The 20,088-nt window shown below is 29.3% G+C and overlaps 1 protein-coding gene and 1 pseudogene across 3 annotated transcripts; one reads left to right on the forward strand and one right to left on the reverse strand.

Moving 5' to 3' along the window:
• The first annotated feature begins 267 nt into the window (after positions 1-267).
• On the forward strand, positions 268-16,218 carry LOC109799280 (flavin-containing monooxygenase FMO GS-OX5). Of its 3 annotated transcripts, XM_083062368.1 has the most exons (6): positions 268-933; positions 11,603-11,740; positions 13,221-13,303; positions 13,823-13,958; positions 14,786-14,959; positions 15,865-16,216. In XM_083062368.1, exons 1-6 carry the CDS (start codon positions 340-342, stop codon positions 16,048-16,050), a joined length of 1,311 nt encoding a protein of 436 aa, XP_082918494.1. In that variant the 5' UTR covers positions 268-339; the 3' UTR covers positions 16,051-16,216. The 3 variants fall into 3 exon arrangements, with proteins under 3 accessions (XP_082918494.1, XP_082918495.1, XP_082918496.1); XM_083062369.1 differs by lacking the exon at positions 11,603-11,740 and having other exon boundaries at positions 15,865-16,218; XM_083062370.1 differs by lacking the exon at positions 13,823-13,958 and having other exon boundaries at positions 14,833-14,959.
• A 1,637-nt stretch (positions 16,219-17,855) lies between these two features.
• Positions 17,856-18,173, reverse strand: LOC145950564 (secreted RxLR effector protein 161 pseudogene; annotated as a pseudogene).
• Positions 18,174-20,088: the final 1,915 nt, after the last annotated feature.

Genomic DNA, 20,088 nt, shown 5'->3' on the forward strand with positions numbered 1-20,088 from the left:
ATCATTCAATATGAGAGACAAATTTTCAGGTATTAGACACCATATAAGGATAAGAGAGATAATATAGAAGACTAAGTTATATCTTTGAATGTTCAGGTATTAGATAGCCACTCAGTTTCTAGAGACAAATTTTCAAACTAGAACAATTTTTAAATAATATAATATAAAAAACAGTAATTAATGTTATTATTCATTTTCTTCCATGGTATATCTTTTCATCAATCTTTTTATTTTCACACAAATAGATGTAATATTGAAACATATAGATTAAAACGAATTATTAGGCAATTTTATTTTGCAGGCATTGTGTGCTCCGCGCGCAACGTACGTCGTCGTTTCATGACGATGAATCGCTCCGTGAAAGTGGCGGTAATCGGGGCAGGTGTATCGGGCCTCGTGGCCGCGCGCGAGCTCCAACGCGAAGGCCACAACGTCGTCGTTTTCGAGCAAAACGACGACGTGGGAGGAAACTGGGTCTACGACCCGCGAACCGAGTCCGACCCTCTCTGCCTCGACCCGAACCGCGAAACCATCCACGGGAGCCTCTACGCCTCCCTCCGAACCAACCTCCCGAGGGCGCTCATGAGCTTCCGCGACTTCCCGTTCCTGAGGACCGGACACGACCCGAGAACGTTCCCGAGCCACGAGGAAGTGCTCCGTTTTATAAAGCGGTTTGCGGAGGAGTTTGGGATACGAAAGGTGACTAGGTTCGGCACGAGGGTGGTTCGGGTAGAGAGGGAGGAGGGTCGGTGGGTGGTGGAGTGGTTGGTTCGGGGATCCGGTTCGGTTAGCCGCGAAGTATTCGAAGCGGTTGTGGTGTGTTCGGGTCATAACTCGGTTCCTAGAATTGCAGAAATTGCAGGGATTGAGAACTGGAGAGGGTTCCAAATGCATAGCCATAACTATCGTGTACCTGAACCTTTTCGCGACCAGGTACTTTCAAGCTACCACCTTACATATACTTCTTCAGTTATCTGAATATAATTTAATATTTTTTAAATAAATTAATTTTTTATAATAAGCTAGTTAAACATTTTTTAATCACAATAGCTTAAAGTAAGAAAATATATTATTATTATTATTATTATTTATACTATAAGATGGCAAAATATAATAGATAATAATAGAAATAAAATAATGTTAATTGTAACAAATTCTAAATTCTGAAATCGCTTTTGGTTAGAGACTTAGTGCGTGTTTGGATTTGCGTTTGTAAAATTGATTTGAGATTAACGTGATTTTGTATAATTGATTTTAAGTAAACGTGATTTTAAACTAACGTGATTTTTGTTTGAGTACATTTATTAGAAAATTGATTTTCATATTAAATGATGTTTGGAAAATAGTTATCAAAATTGATTTTAAGTGTATAATTACCAAAATAGACCTTAGTTAATTGTTGATTTTTTTGTAGTGTAATGTATTATTTTTTAGTTGTATATTGACATGTATATTATTAATTTTATAACATGTTAAAAATAACAATTAATATATTACCTTATTATATAAATGGATATATATATATAAAAACAAGTAAAAATAAAGTGAATTAACAATATATAAAGTAGGAACACTAACATAGGAAAAATGAAAAATATTTTTTAATGCAATAAAACATTAACCTACAACATCAATACTAATGTTTGTTCTTCAATTGTACAATTTCATCTCGTATTGAATCTCGAACTTGATCCATTTTGGATGAAGAAATAACATTTAGAACTTGATCTTTCTCTAAGTTAACTGTACCATGATAATTATCATCTGATTCAAAGGTTATGTTCTCATCTTCATAACTGCTAAAATCAATATCACTTTCTGCATTCCTTCTAATAAAATTGTGTATAGCCATTGTTGCACATACAATTTGCACTTGGGTTTCCAGTTTATACTTAGGCATGTGTCGCAAGATTGCAAATCTATTCTTCCATACCCCAAAGGTTCTCTCAATTGTACACCTTAAACTTGAGTGGTAATAATTGAAAATTTCATTATTATTTTCAAACCCATTTTGACGTCTAAAATCCGGTAGATGATAACGTTCGCATCTATAGGGACCAAGATATCCCACTGGTGTTGGATAACCAGCATCTACCAAATAATATTTACATATTAAAAAAGTAAAAAAAAAATGTTAATATAATTTAATTGAAATTGGAATTCAATTGTATTGATATAAATAAATAATACCTTGAGGAGGATGTGGAAAATTCAAGTTGGCAGTTGTGAGAGCATGATCGAAGATTCGAGCATCATGTGCAGTACCTTCCCATCCAGCTAGTACAAAAGTAAAACACATGTTCCAATCACAAACTGCCATTATATTTTGTGTTGGAGTACCCTTTCTCCCAATAAATCTTGCTTGGTCACTAGGAGTAACCACACATGGAACATGAGTTCCATCAATTGCCCCTATTGCATTCTTAAAAAATGGCCAGTATCTTGTATCATTTTCTATTTTGGCTTGACTATCATGAAATAGAGGATCTTGTGGCCTAATATATTCTACACATAACTTAAGGCAAGCATTTAATACCTTATGGATATGTCTATTAATAGTCTCTCCAGAGTGTTGAAACCTCTCTTGAAGCATCCTATTTCCTACCCCATGTCCAACCATGTTTAAAAAAATTGCAACCATTTCTTCAACTCGCATGCGCTTAGAGGCCCTTAAACCATGGTCAACTAACTTAGAGCAAAGATTGTAAAAAATATGTTTTTTCATACGAAACATCTCATAACAACGAATAGGATGACCTTGCAATATTTCGTGCACCCATGCATGACCTGTTTGTTCACTTGTTCTACGTGGCTCTTTACATAGATGCTTTATTGCATATTCACCAATAAGCACACCCACATATGATGCTTCTTCCATAAATTCATCATCTTCATCATTGTTTGATTCCAATTGTAGAAACTGCTCATTCATTTTTACCTACACAAAAATATAAAATAATATCATGTTTTAATTTAACAAAATAAAAATAAAACACATAGAACAAGATGCTCAGTTTTAATTATGAAACATAGAAAAGAAACAATTGCATTTGAAAAAACTAAAACAAAGTCTAGAAACAGAAATATTACCTCTCGTCTCGTGACTTCTTCCTTAAGAAGAACCAGCCACACTTGTACTTCTTAACTGGAAGCAATGAGATCTGTTCTTGGGAGAGACCGCGACTCTGAGTTCCAACTGACTCACCTAATTCAAGTAGTTCCTACAAAAAAAATGATATCAATGTGGGGAAAAGATAAAGGAATAAAACCAAGTCAAAGAAGTCTATACTTCCAACTTTTATTTATTGCTATTCATCGAGATGGTTCGCATAACAGGGAATTTAGATCGCATCTCTGCAAGAAATAATCCCAAAGAACAAAGATTAAAGTTTGATTCTTTTGTTTATCAATTTTCATAAAGGTGTTATCTCTCAGCCATAGCTTTTCAGTTTCTTAGTTTTTCTGTTAACTTTTCCGTTATTTCGTTATGCCTTTCTGTTATTTCTGTTCAGCCATCATGTATGTATACCATTCATGAGCAGTAATAAAAGTGAACTGTTGTTGATCATTCTTCACGTTTTCTACGTATTCCGATTGCTGCACTTTGTTATTATCCAATCCAATTTCAGAATTTCTAGCTAGCATTAGTATAGTTAGTGTTGCTTCTCTGAAACTCTTTTGCTGTTCTGATTGCACTGTGTCTTCCTCTGCTGCATATCATGAAAATAATGAAATAGAAGAACAGCACACATAGAAAATGAAATTGTAGTTGATGATGAGGTATAGTAACTCCTATTTGGCTAATAAAATTGGTCAAGGTGGTTTTGGGGAAGTCTATTATGCAGAGCTGAAAGGCGAGGTTTGTGATCTCTTTTGTTAGTTCTGACTTTTTATTACTTGTTTTTGAAAGAAAGGTTGCATATTCTTTTGGCTATCATTGGTTTTTCAATTAATGCAGCATTTATCCTCTGGATTTTTTACCCAGTTTTTTAGAGTATGTGAAATGCTTAAATTGAGACAATACTTTCACTACTGTGGAGAATTGTACCAAATATTGAACAACTCTTCATATTTAAACTTTTTTGTTTTCTGATTTCAACAGCTTAGGCCATTTTACTTATATTATGATAATTCAACTTTGATGGTCGGCCCTTTAGTTTTCTGTTACAGTGGCAAGTGTAGACACTTTTGATTTATACTATGTAGGGGATAGTAATGTGTACTTGTACACATAATTTATATAACACGATCCAACTCCCAAAAACATATATCAAATAGCAGCTTATTTAGACTCGTCTAAGTTTATTAGCAAAAAGGAAACAGATTAGGAAACTTGCAACAGAAAACTGGACTGTAGGAGATGTTAAAAAGACATTTCCCAACAAGAAACTAATCAGAAGTAAATGTTGAGTACCAAATCATGTGTACCCTGTCTACATTTTGTCACATCAATGCATATGAGAGCCTATACAACAAACATACAGCACACTAGCATACATAATAGGGAAAAAAACATTGATACAGTAGAAAGACATAGCAAAAACTTAATAGACACACCTAAATCTATAAGAACAACTCCCTAAACTTAATACAACATAAATTTAAAGTAATAAATAAGGATTTAAGTTGAACACTTAACAGACACATCTAGTTATTTCCCTTAAATAGTAAAGGATTTTTAACTGCATCCCTAAGCCAATGCATCCTTTTCTCATCTAACCCACGTAAAGCAACAAACATTTCTCTTGCCGGTTTGAACAACATCAAGTTGCAACATTGTGTATGAAAGACATCATCATTTTCTAATTCAGGTAACGTCTTAAGCTCATTCACCACTTCCTGAATTGATGCAGTTGCTACAACTTCATTACGTGACCTACATGCATCCGCTAGCACACTAACTGCATCGGCTATTCTTACAGAAGTAGTTGTCTTCTTCTTACTAAACTTTTCAATGTGATTGCTTCTTTTTCTTTTTTCTCCACTCTTTTGGCTACCAATCCCTTGGCTAATTGTTCCTTGTGAATCATTTAAATTAATCCCCCCTAAAGCATTTGTAGCACCAACACTTGCATCTTCACTATCACCCGAGCCTTCCTCTACATCTAAACAAATTCCCTCTAGACTTGGACGATACACATCATTCATATCAACCCCAACATTAGGAGGCAACACTCCAGATGAGGGACTCCATTCGTACTCTCCATTAGCAACTACATCCTTAAAAAGTACAGTTAAATTGTGAGCAAATGGAAGTCCCTTGTTTCTAAACTTTCCGTATAGAGGATTTTCCTGCACATTCACAATTTATAATAGGATAAATACATTAACGTAAAAGCTTACAATTCTTATATATATGAAATCAATTACAATAACACATACCAATTGCTTTCTCTCCCACCACTCATCATTTGCATCAACAGTATTCTTCACATTGTCCCATCCAAGCCCAGTTTCTTTACCAAATAATTTATACCATAACCTCCACTCCCTTCTTAAATTATCAAACCTATTTTTAAACTTTGTTTTTTCATAAACCTTTCCTGTTAACTCCTTAAATTTGGTTGCAATTCCAATCCATCCTTTCTTAGTAAAACTAGTACCCAACCGTTCGCCGTTAGTCACTTGTTCCAAGCATGCTATGATAAAACATTCAGTTGCTTTAAGATCCCAGCAAACTTTTTCTTTCTCAGAACCCATACTTCTACATTAAAAGGTTTAACAAAATATAACTTAGCAAATAGTAGCTAAAATTAATACTTAAATGCAACTTAAAATTTATACCAGCCACACCAACAGATTCATAGTAGCATTTGCAGTAAACCCGATAGAACACATCAATACAAGTCTGATATACCTGATCAATGCTCCCAGGTCCAATCAATACAAGTACTACACCAGATGCATCTAGTATATCCTGTCGATAGAACACATCCATGTTAGGAGGCAATATACTTTTAGTGAAATAGAAACATTTACCATGAAATAAGAAAGATGATATAGGATTCCTCTTGCGAAAACTTCAAGCTGAAAGCTTGTAAGAACATAGTAATTTAAAGTCTGTTTGAATACAAGTTTATAAGTATTTTTGAGAACAAGAGAGAAGAAAAATGACAACGGCAAAAAACTTTACCTTCTTGGATGCAAGATAATCTGCCCTTTTACGGCACAACACGCACCTGTAAATGTACAGAGAAAAAAAAAAGGAGCACAAGTGATTGTTAAACAAACTCAAACAATAACTAGCACATGATACATCTATGATCTTACTAAAGGGTAAGTTAATTTGTGCAGTAAATATGATAAAATCGCAATCACCCAAACTGACGTGCAAATGCTAAACGGCTTTCCTATCTTTCCACAAGTCTGAAATTGGAATCCCGTAAGTTTCATAGTTTTTCAAACCAACAAATTTTATACCAGCCACACCAACAGATTCATAGAGGTTGTTGGTTAGCATTGAAGTACAAAATAAATGCCCAATAAATTTTCTGGTTCACAGGTGCAACATGTACACACGCAAGGAGGAAAAATTTCTAAATCGGTGAAAATAAAATTGATGAGAAGAATCAAAACATTACACAAGGAGGAAAGAACCCTAATGATGAAAATAAAATTGATGAGAAGAATCAGAACATTTATGAATTAGGTGAGGAGAAAGGGAACATTGAAGTTTCATGAGGACAAATGAGGAAAATCAAAAATCCACTTACCAAAATCAATTTCCTGAAAACGTAGAAGCAAGAATATACTGGATTCAGCCAAAATTGATTTTCGTTGATGGAATCGTGTGAAGAAGAAACATCCAAACATGCTTTCACAGAGATGAATTGCGTTTGCGGAAGGAAATACGCGCGTTGCCCGAATCCAAACACGCACTTAGAACTGTTAAAATTGGATAATTTGACCCATTTAGCTGTCCCATCTCAATTCACTTTTTAAGTGGGTTGATCCGATTCGACCCACCAAATTTATTATCCAAAATTTTCTAGTCAGAAAAAAAAATAATTTAAAATAAATTTCAATATGAAATAATCACTAATCTAAAGTAAAAATTATCAAACTAAGTATCATGCATACAATATTAAACTTAAATTAAAAAGTGTACAACTTTAAAAAATTAAAACAAAAAAAATAAAAATCCTTTCATGAGAGTGATTATTTATCAATATTAAATTTTATTGGTGGTTTGAGTAAATAAATTTATAACAATTTCATGTTGTTTAACATTGATTTTATCTTTATCTATAAAAAAATGATATATTGTTAAAATAACACGTATATAATAATAAATAGTTAAGTGAGTTGTTAGTGGATTGTCAGTGGGCTGGGTTGATGGGATTGTAAGTGGGTTAGGTAGGTAGTCCAGCGCATCACGAGCTTAACCTGGATGGGCTGGGTTGAAAGTAGACTGGATAACATTTTTTGACCAATCATAATTTTTTTTTTTGACTTGACCCAACTCGTTTTCAAAGTGGGTCGGATTAACCCATAGGATGAGAGCTCACTTTGATGACTCTACGTTTGGTACATGACATATTATAACAAATGCTAATCATTTGTTATCTTAATAATTATAAAAATAATCATAAAAGTAACATTATAAAATAAATTTGACCCACAAAACTAATCCAATCCACTTTGAGCTAGTAATTACAAATTTGAGTCAGATTGGTCGAGATCAAAATGGATTTGGGTCTAATTTTTATTTTATCAAATTGATAGAATACAATTCTAGGAGAAGAACTATTTGAAGAATTGCAAGAACTAGGAACTCCTATGACAGAAAGAAACCCGAAAACTGTATTGAATTAAGAGAGAATTGAGAAATGTTTACAAATGAATTTGAATAATCTCTACAATAACAGAAATAACAGAATTTCGAGCTATACAAAGTCCTATATCACAAATCCACTTAATTTATTGAGTTAATTGAGTAAGTACATTGAATCAAGACTATTGTTACACCTCTTAATTTAATAAGTTGAGTCAAATTCAAGAACTGCAAGCTCAAACCATATTGAACTTATTTCTAAGTTTATTTGCAAACAATAAAATAAATAATTAAATGACAAAATTTGTTTACAAACGATAAGTATGTCCATCTAACAAATTTAAGACCTATAGGAAAATCAAGTATATCTGGCTCACGTGTCACCCTAACACCCATGTAAGAAGACTCTAATTAATATTATATCTTGTTTGAATTTTGGAAAGGAATAATGCATTTTAACTGTGACTAAATTTTAAAATATCCTATGTGACCATTCACACCAAATCTCTATGCAAGGATTCCCTTGTTTTTCATTCAGCAATCATTGTGACTTTAGTTTTAGTGTAGGATTTAAAGTTGGCTTTGACGTGTTATGCACTTCGGGTTGTGAGGCTTTATTATTAGGTCTTAAATAAATTTTAAAGTGAGACTTTTTTAAAATTAATAATATTTTTTAGTAAAAAGATTCAAATATTTTAGATAAAAATATAAAAATAATAATTATATTTTTATATTTTTAAGAGATAAATCTTTTTAGGATAAACTTTTTTTTTTAAAAAAGTAAATTTTTAAATTATAGATTTTAAAAAAATTATATAAATATTAATGTAATTTTTTTTTCTAAAGAGATCCAAAATAAGAGTCTTCTTAACTTTATGTTTGGGTCGTTCCGGCTCTCTAGTAGCCTTGTTAACTGGCTCAGCATGATGTTTTATTTGAGAGGGATGAGTGAATAAGAAAAAGGTCTAAAGTCATTTTGTTTTTGGATTTCAAAAATATTTTTTTTGTTATAGGATTCAAAGTTGTTTGATTATTAAAAAATTTGACTAATTAATGAATAACTAATTGCCACACCATGACTTTGTTAAAACTTATATGGTAAGCTAATAAAAGGATTAAAATTATCCATTTTTTAAAATGTGTAAATCAAAATCAATTCATTAAAACTATGATGACCAAAATTGTTTAAAAATTAAATTAGAGGACAAAAAATATAATTAAGCCAAGAGTTAAATGAATATGCATTATTTTTAGTTAATTTTTTAAGATAAAATTTATTTTTTAGTCTTTCAAATTTTTGGTAATTATTTTTTTGTCCTCCAATACTCACTATAATTAAAAAAAATTATTTTTTAGTTTCTGTATACAGTTTTTTAATTTAAAATATGTGTTTTAAGTCTCTAAAATATATATAAAAAATTATTTTAGTCCTTGATAACTTGTCAAGTCATTATCAAATAGACTAATCTTCAAATTTAAAATTTATTATTTTATTTCTTATAATTTAAAAAAAAATGTTTTCTAGTCTCTCATCACAACTAATAACATAATTGAAAATGACTAATTAAGACAATTATCTTGTATTAATTATGCAATATTTTTATTGATAATGAAATTAGTATAAAAATTTTGTTTGATATAAGTAGTAATTATATTTTTTTTTGAGGGTTTCATTCAAAATAATTGGAACAATACATGAGGGAATAAATTCAAAAGTGTGAGAGCTAGCATAACGTCGTGACGCCCTAGCTAAACAGTGAGCGACCCAATTCGCTTGCCTCAGAATGAACTTTAGTGATAAGTTCGGATGATTGTGTAGCAATCTTCTACACTTATTAAGAAGAGACCCATATTCTGAGTGGTGTGATTGAGTCCTAAATAGAGCATCAAGGACAGATTTACAATCCGACTCAATGGTTACGTGGATGAGGCTCAAAGCTACTATCCATTGGATGGCTGTATGTAGGGTTGTAGCTTCAGCCTCATGAACAGGTGGAAGGCCATGAGCCCAACCAGTTTTGGCTGTGAGAAAATGTCCATGATCATTTTGAATGCACATGCTATACCCAAAGTAGGATGAGTCTTGGAAGAGAGCAGCGTCAATATTGCACGTAAATGTCCCTACATGGGGCTTTTTCCACTATAGATCGTGTACAGGAGGGATCCTTTGTGTTGATGATCTTGCTTGTGCCACTTGCCAATCCTGAAAATGTTGTTTTGCTTGTGAGATGGCTACACCTGAAGGTGGGGTGCCCTGATCCCAAACCTTAGCATTCCAACGCCTCCAGATACAGCCAAGCGTGACCACGACTTCAACAATATGGCTTTGAGATATGCTGCCAAGTAAGGAAAAGATGACCTCTACAATTCCTTCACCTACATCTACTAAGGGTTTAATATGTTGCCATATGCCAGTTGCTTGTCATACGGTATGTGCTTCTTGACAACCAAAGAAGATGTGCAATTGTTTTCTTGTGCAGCTTCACAGTGGGGACAAAGGGAGGTACAAGGAACTCCCTTTTGCTGAAGGCGTTGGTGTGAAGGAAGGTAGTCTCTAAGAAGTCTCCAAAGAAAGATTTTCATGTTATGTGAAATAAGTAAAGCTCATAACTTTTTCAAATCACCAGGGAGCCTTGAGATAGAGTTGCATAACAAGGACTCCATAATAAGATAATAAGCAGATTTAACAGAGTACGAGCCTTTCCTGTTGAGACACTGAAAGTGATTTTTTTTTTCAATATTGAGTATAACTGTGCATTCGCTTATGAGAGTTGAATAGGTGTCTCATTAATAAATTTTATGATAAATGAAACAAATTAGTAGTTAATACATTTCAAAATAAATCTCTTTCTTATTTATAATTATATTAAAAAAAACATTTGGTATTACTTTAATGTATTTTTATATTAAAGTCAACAAATTTATTATATATTATAATTTTTAATTAGGTAATAATGTAAAAATATTTTATACTGTTACTTCATGTTTTTTTCTCTAATAAAAATTTGTATATAAGAATCATAATAACTTATTGTTATAGGTATAGTTCTTTTACTGAAGAAAAAAAGTTAGTGAAACTCTTAGTGCATATGTTTTTTTCAGGTTACTGAAACAAACTCTTGAAATAAAAATTGACTGTTTTCTAAAAAAAAGGTGATTCTTTTATACAAAAGGAACATTATAACAAAAGGAATTTGGTTACTTTTAGAAGAAAAAAAATTACATAGTTTTAAGTTTTTAGAATTTTTTTCATCCCTTTTGATAAATTCCTATACCTTTCTTCATGTCCCACCTAGTTAATTTTCTCTGCCTCCCATTTAGTCTTTGCAATATGTAGTAAACTAGGTTGGGTTGTACTGAGCTCAACCACTCAATGAGATGTTAGGCCTTAACTTCAAATTTGGAGCATCAATTAAATCAAATCTTTAGCTTGTTATGAGTATTGCTTGCATAAACCTATTCAAACTATATTTTCATTGAGCTTAAGTCTTATTTTACAAATTAAATCTTAGATAATTCTGTTTGGGTACAAATAAAAATGTTTTTGAGAATTTTTTTTTACTGAAAAATATTTTTTATTTTTAGTAGAGAATTTCTAAAAAAACGTTTACAACTTATATCCAAGCATATTCTTATTTATTTATTTTTTAGCTCAAATGAATTATTATCCTTTCTGAACTTAGCTCACAGAAACTTGTACATACCCTTTCAACGGCTTCATATGTTAACATCATTACTAAGCACATTAACTACCCTTAAGTCAATTTGTTCATTGCTTATCACCTTGTTTTGTTGTTTAATTACAAAATTCATTGCAAATCTCTACAGATTGTGCTTTTAGTTGGTTATGGACCTAGTGCTTTTGATATCTCACAAGATATTTTACCAACGGCGAAGGAGGTTCATATAGCAGTCAAAGATAATCGATTCGGTGTCAAGTTTGAAAATTTAATTTACCACGATATGGTATGTATATATACAGCTTCTACCTATTATGTTACTAGCAGACAGATTCTCAATTCTATATTCTTTACAGGTTAATTTATATATGTTTTTATTTTATGTTAAGTGAGTCGGTTTTGATTTTGGTTCTAGTAAATTTTTTTCTTTATTTTTTTTATCTTTCTAAAATTTAAACTATGTTTTTAGTCTTATTACTCTATAATCTTTCTTAAATTACTTATTTGTTTATTAGAAAGTCAAGTGACAATTTTAAGTAGTATCTATAACCATATGTAATACATTGTTAGTTAATTAATGATACTTTTATTATTATTTTTTATAAAACTTTAAAATAAATATTATTTATATACTTTAAAATGATTATTAGAAAAATAGTGACTTTAAGTTTTAGAGAGATAAGAATTAAAGAAGAATGTTTAAGTAGGACTAAAACAATTTTTTTTTATCATTTTACAAGAATAAAAAATAATGTTTACAAAATTTAGAAGATGAAAAAAAAAATTTACAGGTCAAAATTCGTTTATTTTACTAAGAGTAAAATCATATTTAAACTTTGTTTATTATTATTACAATAGAGAATATACTTAAACTGTTTACCTAAACCCTATGAACTATATACACGTATAGGTTGACACCTCGCTGGGCAATATATTTGAAGTTTAATCTCATCATCATTCACCATTTTCATTTTTTAGCTGAATAAACAGAGGGTGATTAGAATATTTTTTATAATAATTTCTTATTTTGTTTTTTTATTATAAAATATGTTAAATTAAAAAAATAGGTTTAATATTTTTTTTCATAAAAATATCATCATTTTCAGTCTCCTATTTTTTTTTATTAATTTATTTGTGAAAGTCTCCCAATGTTTTAAAAATAGTAGTTTTAGTCTCTCAACTGACATGTTTGAATGACAAATAAAATAAATACGAAGGAAAGAAAAAAAAATGTGAAAAATATTTATTATTTGGAGATTAAATAAAATAAGAAGATGAAAAAATAGAGAAAGAAATGGTGTTTTTAAAGTCTGTCAACAATGGCCTATTTTAAACAAGAGACCTTTTCAAATTTTAAACAAAATATGAACTTACAATTAACTATATGTTTATATTATCATGGACTAAAAAAAATCCTATGTTTATATTAGACTGTAATAAAATTTTAGATAAATATAATTGAGATTTGTGTTCAAATTAATGTGGATAACTGTTTTTAAATTAAAATGTGTAACAAATTAACGTGTGGAATTAAAGACATTATCCAAATGTTTATATTTTATAAACATTAAAATTGGTGGGTCTAGCTCCATGTTTTGAAGTGTATGTGGTTTGCGAAATGAATGTCATACTATACAATTTCATTCAAATAGAGAAAAAGTTTGGACATGCTTTTGATATATAAAAGAAACTAAATATTTTTAGCTGTTTCGTTTTTATATGATATATAAATGCCATTGATCCTTGTAGTTTTATTTTCTTTGCAGATAAAATGTGTGAATGAAGATGGCTCGATTACCTTTCAAGATGGATCATCAATTTTCGCAGATACCATAATCCACTGTACTGGGTATACTAAGAAATTCAAGCATTTTTATCTTTATTAGTTGACATGTATCGTTTCTGCAGTAAAAATAAATAATAAATAAATACAAATTTTAAGAATCAATTGATGCCCATATTTCATACATTGTTGCTTTACTCATAGCAATTAAATTTAGTTTCACTTTTGAGTTTTGTTACTATGGTCATTTTGTGAAATTTGTTCCTCTATTTTGTTTTTACAGTTTTGAACTCCACTATTTTAATTATGTAATTTTAGTCTGTCTAATAATATGATATATCCAACATTTAACCAAAATGCTAATTCTACATATTAACCATAGAGTGCTGACAGAACAGTTTCAGATAGTGTCATTACATATTGTTAACAAATGAATCAGAATTATACGATTTAAATAGTATGAAGTCAAATTTACAAAAAGAAAAGAAGGAACCAACTTTGTGAAATTATAATAATAAAGGAACCAAAAGTCAACCCTAAAAATAACTTCATATGGAATGATTTTGTGCCTAAATTTGTTCACAGATACAAATACCATTTTCCATTTCTTGAAACCAAAGGAATTGTAACAGTTGAAGACAAATGTGTTGGGCCATTATACAAACACATCTTTCCTCCAGCATTAGCACCTTGGCTTTCTTTCATTGGGATCGCCACCAAGGTTATGTTGAATATTAAATTTTCCCCTTCTTTTCTTTCCATTATTGTGAAAAAACAGCACTAAATTCCAACAATTGTTGCAAGCATATTTCGAAAACCTTGGCTTCAATGACTAGCCTTAACTCTTAGTATATGAATACACTTTCTGCAAGCCATATTTTAATATCAGTTAAATAAAATATGTTAGAATGGGTTAGGGATGGATTTTGTTTTGTGGATGATAAAGTTGATGATTACAAAAAGAACCAATCATGTAAATTTGAATGTGAGATATCCCTCCAAAGAAAAGGGTTCAAACCTGTGTCTAGGGTTAGCACAAGGTCATTATTATTAATGCGAATCAACATTCATCATTTCCTTCGAAGATTCATTTGCTTTGTTGTTACCTGCAAGGGAAAAGAACACTTCACGTTTTTATGTATCTGTTCATGAGGAGTTTTAATAGAAAATTATTGCAACAAAAATAATTTTAAATTTAAGAATAAAAAAAGGAAATCAAGAAGATGCTTACTAATATCTCGTTTATAACATATATAAATTAGTGAAAAAGAAATATTTCATACCTTTTAATTTTTAAAATAAAAAATTTAGTAAATAATTATTAATAGTTATTCAGCAAATGTAAGATATTGTGATATGAAGGACTAAAAATACATTAATTTTTTACCTTTTTTTTTTTTTCTTTACCAATTAAGGAATAGAATAGTTTAATAAAAAGTAGAGATCAAATCAATTATCAATGGAAATATTCTGATTATATATAGTATAAATTATTGAATTTAATAATATTGGGTAACTGAGAAGGTGAATTGAACTTGGTGTGATCAGGAGGCTATCTTTCTTCTTGCTGAATTACAATCTATGTATGTTGCAAGAGTTTTATCTGGAAAGATTCTTTTACCTACTGAAGAAGAGATGATGGATGCTGTTGAAGATATCTATCGACAAATGGAGAACAATGGCTTGCCCAAAACCTGTGCTCTTTCCCTTCGTCCATTGCAGGTATCCTTTTTTTTTATTTATTTATTTATTATTATTATTTTTTTTATTTTGGAGACAATTTTATTCGAGGTTTATAGAATCAGATATTAAATATAAGAACTTCTACAACCGAGTTTTAAATTTTGATTCATATTATATTGTGAATTTCTTCTACTACTCCCGACCTTTGGTTATTCTACACTAATTAAATGAATCATGGATGAATAAAATATCAATTCTACGTATAGTGATGAACGTGCATGATTAATAATATTTACAAATTTTTTACGTCTACACACAATATAGGTAATTTCATTTAGATTTATTTTTATACATTTTTACCCTAAATTTCTTTCACTTTATTCATCGATTAGACATTATAAGTGTAATTTTTATGGAATAATTGTAAAAGTTAATATATTCTATTTATATGTTTAATAATATGTGTTTAATATAAAATTTATATGATGAAAATATATAAAAAGATGTATTCCAGTTAAATGTTTAATTTCTTTCATTTATATGTGTGGGAAAAATATTGGCAAATTAATATTTCTTCATATAGACCTTTTTCAATCTTTTATGATCTTGGGCATATGCTATTGGATACTTGGATTTGTAACATCACCTTTTCATTTAGATATACTAAATGTCATCAATACAAATGGGTCGACACTTATGTTTATTATTTAATGACTAAAGTTTAAATTCCGTCTTAAATATAGATTCTGGACTAAATCAAGAGTACTATTTTATTTCTATAAGAATCGACTCTGACAGAAGGAGTTCACCTTCTTAACAAATTAATGAAAAAAAAAACTCATTTAACTGCCCATAATAAAAGGACTACATTAATTCACATGTATATATGTGTGCAAAATTGTAAATTATTCTTGTGGTTAAGATTAATTGAATTTGTCTGGCAGGTTGATTATAAACATTGGTTAGCTGCACAAAATGGGTTGCCTCCTTTGGAAGAGTGGAGGGAAAATCTCTTAGCAGAATGCTTCAAGAAATTAATTGAATTGCCTGACAAATACAGAGACCAATGGGACGATGCTTATTGGGATTCCGTCTTTCAAACTACATCTACTTCCCAAAATCGAATATAAATACACAATGTTAAGTATCTTCTACCACATAAAAACTATGGGATTGTAGCCATAATTAAATTAAATTATCCAAATATAAATATAATTTTTCAGACATTTCCTATATCACTAGGTATTGATCCTCGATGTATGTTAATCGCGAGTGTAATAAATTTGAAAGTAATCCAAATTGTCTCTACAAAAAAGTAATGTTGGTTGATTTTTGATAGTAGTGGTGTTGGGGGCAAAATCTAATGAAGCAAAATATCCCTCCTCCACATGTGCAGATAAATAGGGACAACAAAGAATATTTCTACAGCACAATATTAATGGCAGAAAAAATAAATATCATGATACCACAATCTTAACGTGGAAAACTATCCAAAGAAGGGAGAAAAAAACTTGGGATAAGTCTAACAAAAATTTCCACTAAAAATATTAATGTGTACACCAAGTATTCCGATATATGACCTAACAAGTAGATACAATCAAACAACAATAATAGAAAAACTCCATACAAATGACTATTATAATTAGAGGTGTAAAAATTGATTTAACTTATTAGGTTGGCCTATCAAGTCATATATATAAAACGAGATCAAATGATATCGATATAATTTATATTTGTTCTTATATTGTTATATAACTTTATATTAGATGATTACTTTTAAAATTTATCGTTAGATTGAAATTTTTTTATGTGAAAAATTCATAATAATAACTTAGATAATGAACAATATAAGATACAATATTATAGTATGTTCGAGTAAAATTTAAAAAGAATTGCGTACTCAAAATTAACGAGGGTCTATCTCTTTTGTTTTGAACATGTGAGAGAAGACTACTCTTTTTTTTGGTAGACAGAAGATGAAAATGTGTGTTTTTTTTTTAACATTTGAATGAACTAATTGGATACTAGTTCTATATCCTTATCAGTAGAGACTATAGACCTTTCAATAAGATATTGAACAGTCCAACCTATCACAAACTAATCGTCAGAAATTTAGTATACATTACCCATAAATTAATAATAACGTGCAATATAATTGATATTAACATATAACTATAATTTATTAATTAATAATAATAATAATAATAATAATAATAATAATAGAGAATAATTATATAAATATAACATTCTCCCACTTGGATAACATTAATCAATAAATTAAATATACCAATTACAACGCAAGCACATATATCAAAAAACAATATAAGAAATATAAACATGAACCACAAAGATAGTAGTATCTAATAGAGATACATATACCTTATGCTTATATTTCATAAATAATGGATAATGAAAAATATAATAAATATGTGATCCCAAAAAATGGTCAAAGCATTTTTATATGCTAAAAGAGATGTAATGAAAATGATGTCATTGATAAATTTACATCTCATGAAATCCATAATAATAAAATGTAAATTTCAGACTCCAATTAACCCAATACATCAAAAAACTTAACCACACCTATATGAGTTACATGATTTTGAAAAACTCCAATAGCCAAGTCTTTAGTTAGTGGACTTGCTAACATATTTTATGTAGCAACATGTTCAATCTGAGTATGAAAATCCAAAAGTTTCTCTTTAACAAACAAAAAATTTAATTTATACCAAAATGCTTTGAGCGAGTAGAACTTCTATTATTTTGAGAGAAATGCACAACAACAGTATTGTTGTAATATATCACAAGTGGCTTAGAAATACTTTCAACAATATGAAAGCCAAAATTCAAATTTTTAACCTACACAACTTGACAAATAGCCTCATAACAAGCGACATACTATGTCTCCATGGTAGTAGTAGTTATAAGAGTCTGTTTAACGCTTCCAAGAAATAACTCCTCCTGCTATCATAAAAACAAAGTCGAAAGTAGATTTTCGATTATTAGGACAACCAGCAAAATCAGAATCAGAATAACCAATGACCTGAAGTTGATCAGACTTCTTATAGGTCAATATATGATCCTTGGTTCCCTGCAAATATCTAAAGACCTTTTTAATAGCTTTCCAATGACCTAAACCCGGGTCACTCAAGTATCTCCCTAAAGCATTAACAACGAAAGCAATATCGGGACGAGTACAAACTTGAACATACATCAAGCTACCAACAAGGGAAGCATATGAGACCTTTTCCATTTCAAATTTATCATTATCATTTTAAGGACATTGAGATTTAGAGAATTTGTCACCTTTTTGAACAAGTGCAGCACATGGGGAGCAAAATTACATGTTAAACTGTTTGAGGACTTTATCAATATACCCCCTCTAAGACAATTGCCACATCACCCATCATAAAAAATATGAATGCCTAGAACAGCAGAGGCATCACTAAGGTCCTTCATATCACTACAAGAAAAATGCTAATTTTCGACGGAAAAAGGTAAATTTCTAACGGATTTTATTTTTTTCGACTTTGTTTTTTCTGGGATTTAAATCTGTCAAAAAAAGTGGCGTCGAAAAAAAAATCCGTTAGAAATAATTTAATCCGTTGGAAATTTCTGACGAAAAATTCGGTCAGAAATTTCTGACAAAAATATCCATCAGGAAATTTTGATGAAATATTCTGTCAGAAATTATATTTTTTTTTAATTTTAATAAATTTATTAATGTAACAGTCCTCATATTTGGCTTCTCAAGGGTTTTACTTCACAACATTTCACTTTTTAGCGTGTTTTATCCTTGCGCAATTTCTGGGAAGCTTCCTAGAAGGTCACCCATCCCAATACTACTCCAGGTCAAGCACGCTTAACTGTAAAGTTCTAATGAGTAAGCTACCGAAATGTATATGTATATTGTCAGTATAACTTATACAAATTAATTCATTTAAGTCATCCTCAAATATACAATCTCATAATTGTACTATAATAATAATATATAATAATTTTATATTACAAATAATAATAATAATAATAATAATAATAATAATAATAATATATTCAATTATTCTTTATTTATATGTACTTACTTTTATAATTAACATCTACTTATTTCTATTTAAAATTATAATTTAAATTATTTAATTTTATAATTTATAATGATAATATAATTTATAAAATTATAAATATTTATTTATTACATACTTATAAATTAAATTTTAAAATTTTAAAAAAATTATTAATTAATTTAATATATTTATTTACCTTAAATCAAACATATAAAATTCAAAAAATGTATTTATCCTTGTTTTATTTTCTAATTATCAACCGTTAATAAAATACTAACTTAAAATCTTATCTAATTATATCATAATATTCTCATATCAAATTTAAAACCAAATATTAGTTATACAAAAATATTAAGATCATATAGTAAATTGTCAATAAGATTTTAGTTAAATAATTTAAAATAATTAATGTTTCAATTATATTGTTAATTAGCAAATAATTTATTCCAAAGCTAATTAATTTTTTTATATTAATTATTAGTAAAATTTAATAATTTTTAATTTAACAATTAATTGGATCAATGAAATTCAATACACACCATGAGTTATTGAGCAGAATAACTTTATCAAGAGTTATTTTGCAAGTTATCTTAAATCAAACATATAAAATTCAAAAAATGTATTTATCCTTGTTTTATTTTCTAATTATCAACCATTAATAAAATACTAACTTAAAATATTATCTAATTATATCATAATATTTTCATATCAAATTTAAAACTAGTTCTTACATTTTCGTCAAATATAAATTTGTCGAAAATATTCCATCAATAATATAGCCTTTCCTACAAAAAAAAAAAATCATCGAAAATATAAATTTTCTGACAAATTTAATTTTGTTTTATAAGAAATCATCTTCGATTAATATAACATTTTGTATATATGATTTAAGAGTAAAGAATTTTCAATTTAACGGTTGGATTTACAAATTTCACATTTAATATAAAGTTATTGAGCGGTGTAATACTTAGGACATCTCCAATGCAACCACTCATTTGAGTTGCTTCATGCATTAAAAAATGAAAAAAGTGGTCTCTAGTATGTCATGTCAGCATTAAGCAACTCAAACACAAATTTACTCAAATGGTAAGAAACTTTAAGAAATTC

The sequence above is a fragment of the Cajanus cajan genome, chromosome 8 (assembly GCF_000230855.2).
Source record: "Cajanus cajan strain Asha chromosome 8, NIPB_CcT2T_4, whole genome shotgun sequence".
In the NCBI taxonomy this organism is placed as follows: domain Eukaryota; kingdom Viridiplantae; phylum Streptophyta; class Magnoliopsida; order Fabales; family Fabaceae; genus Cajanus; species Cajanus cajan.

Bases quoted from the DNA above. Each gene is read 5' to 3' on its own strand.
- LOC109799280 (XM_083062368.1), top strand. From the start codon at position 340: ATGACGATGAATCGCTCCGTGAAAGTGGCGGTAATCGGGGCAGGTGTA. The intron at 11,741-13,220 runs GTATGTATATAT...TTTTCTTTGCAG, and splicing joins ATTTAATTTACCACGATATG to ATAAAATGTGTGAATGAAGA. The intron at 13,959-14,785 runs GTTATGTTGAAT...TGGTGTGATCAG, and splicing joins TCATTGGGATCGCCACCAAG to GAGGCTATCTTTCTTCTTGC.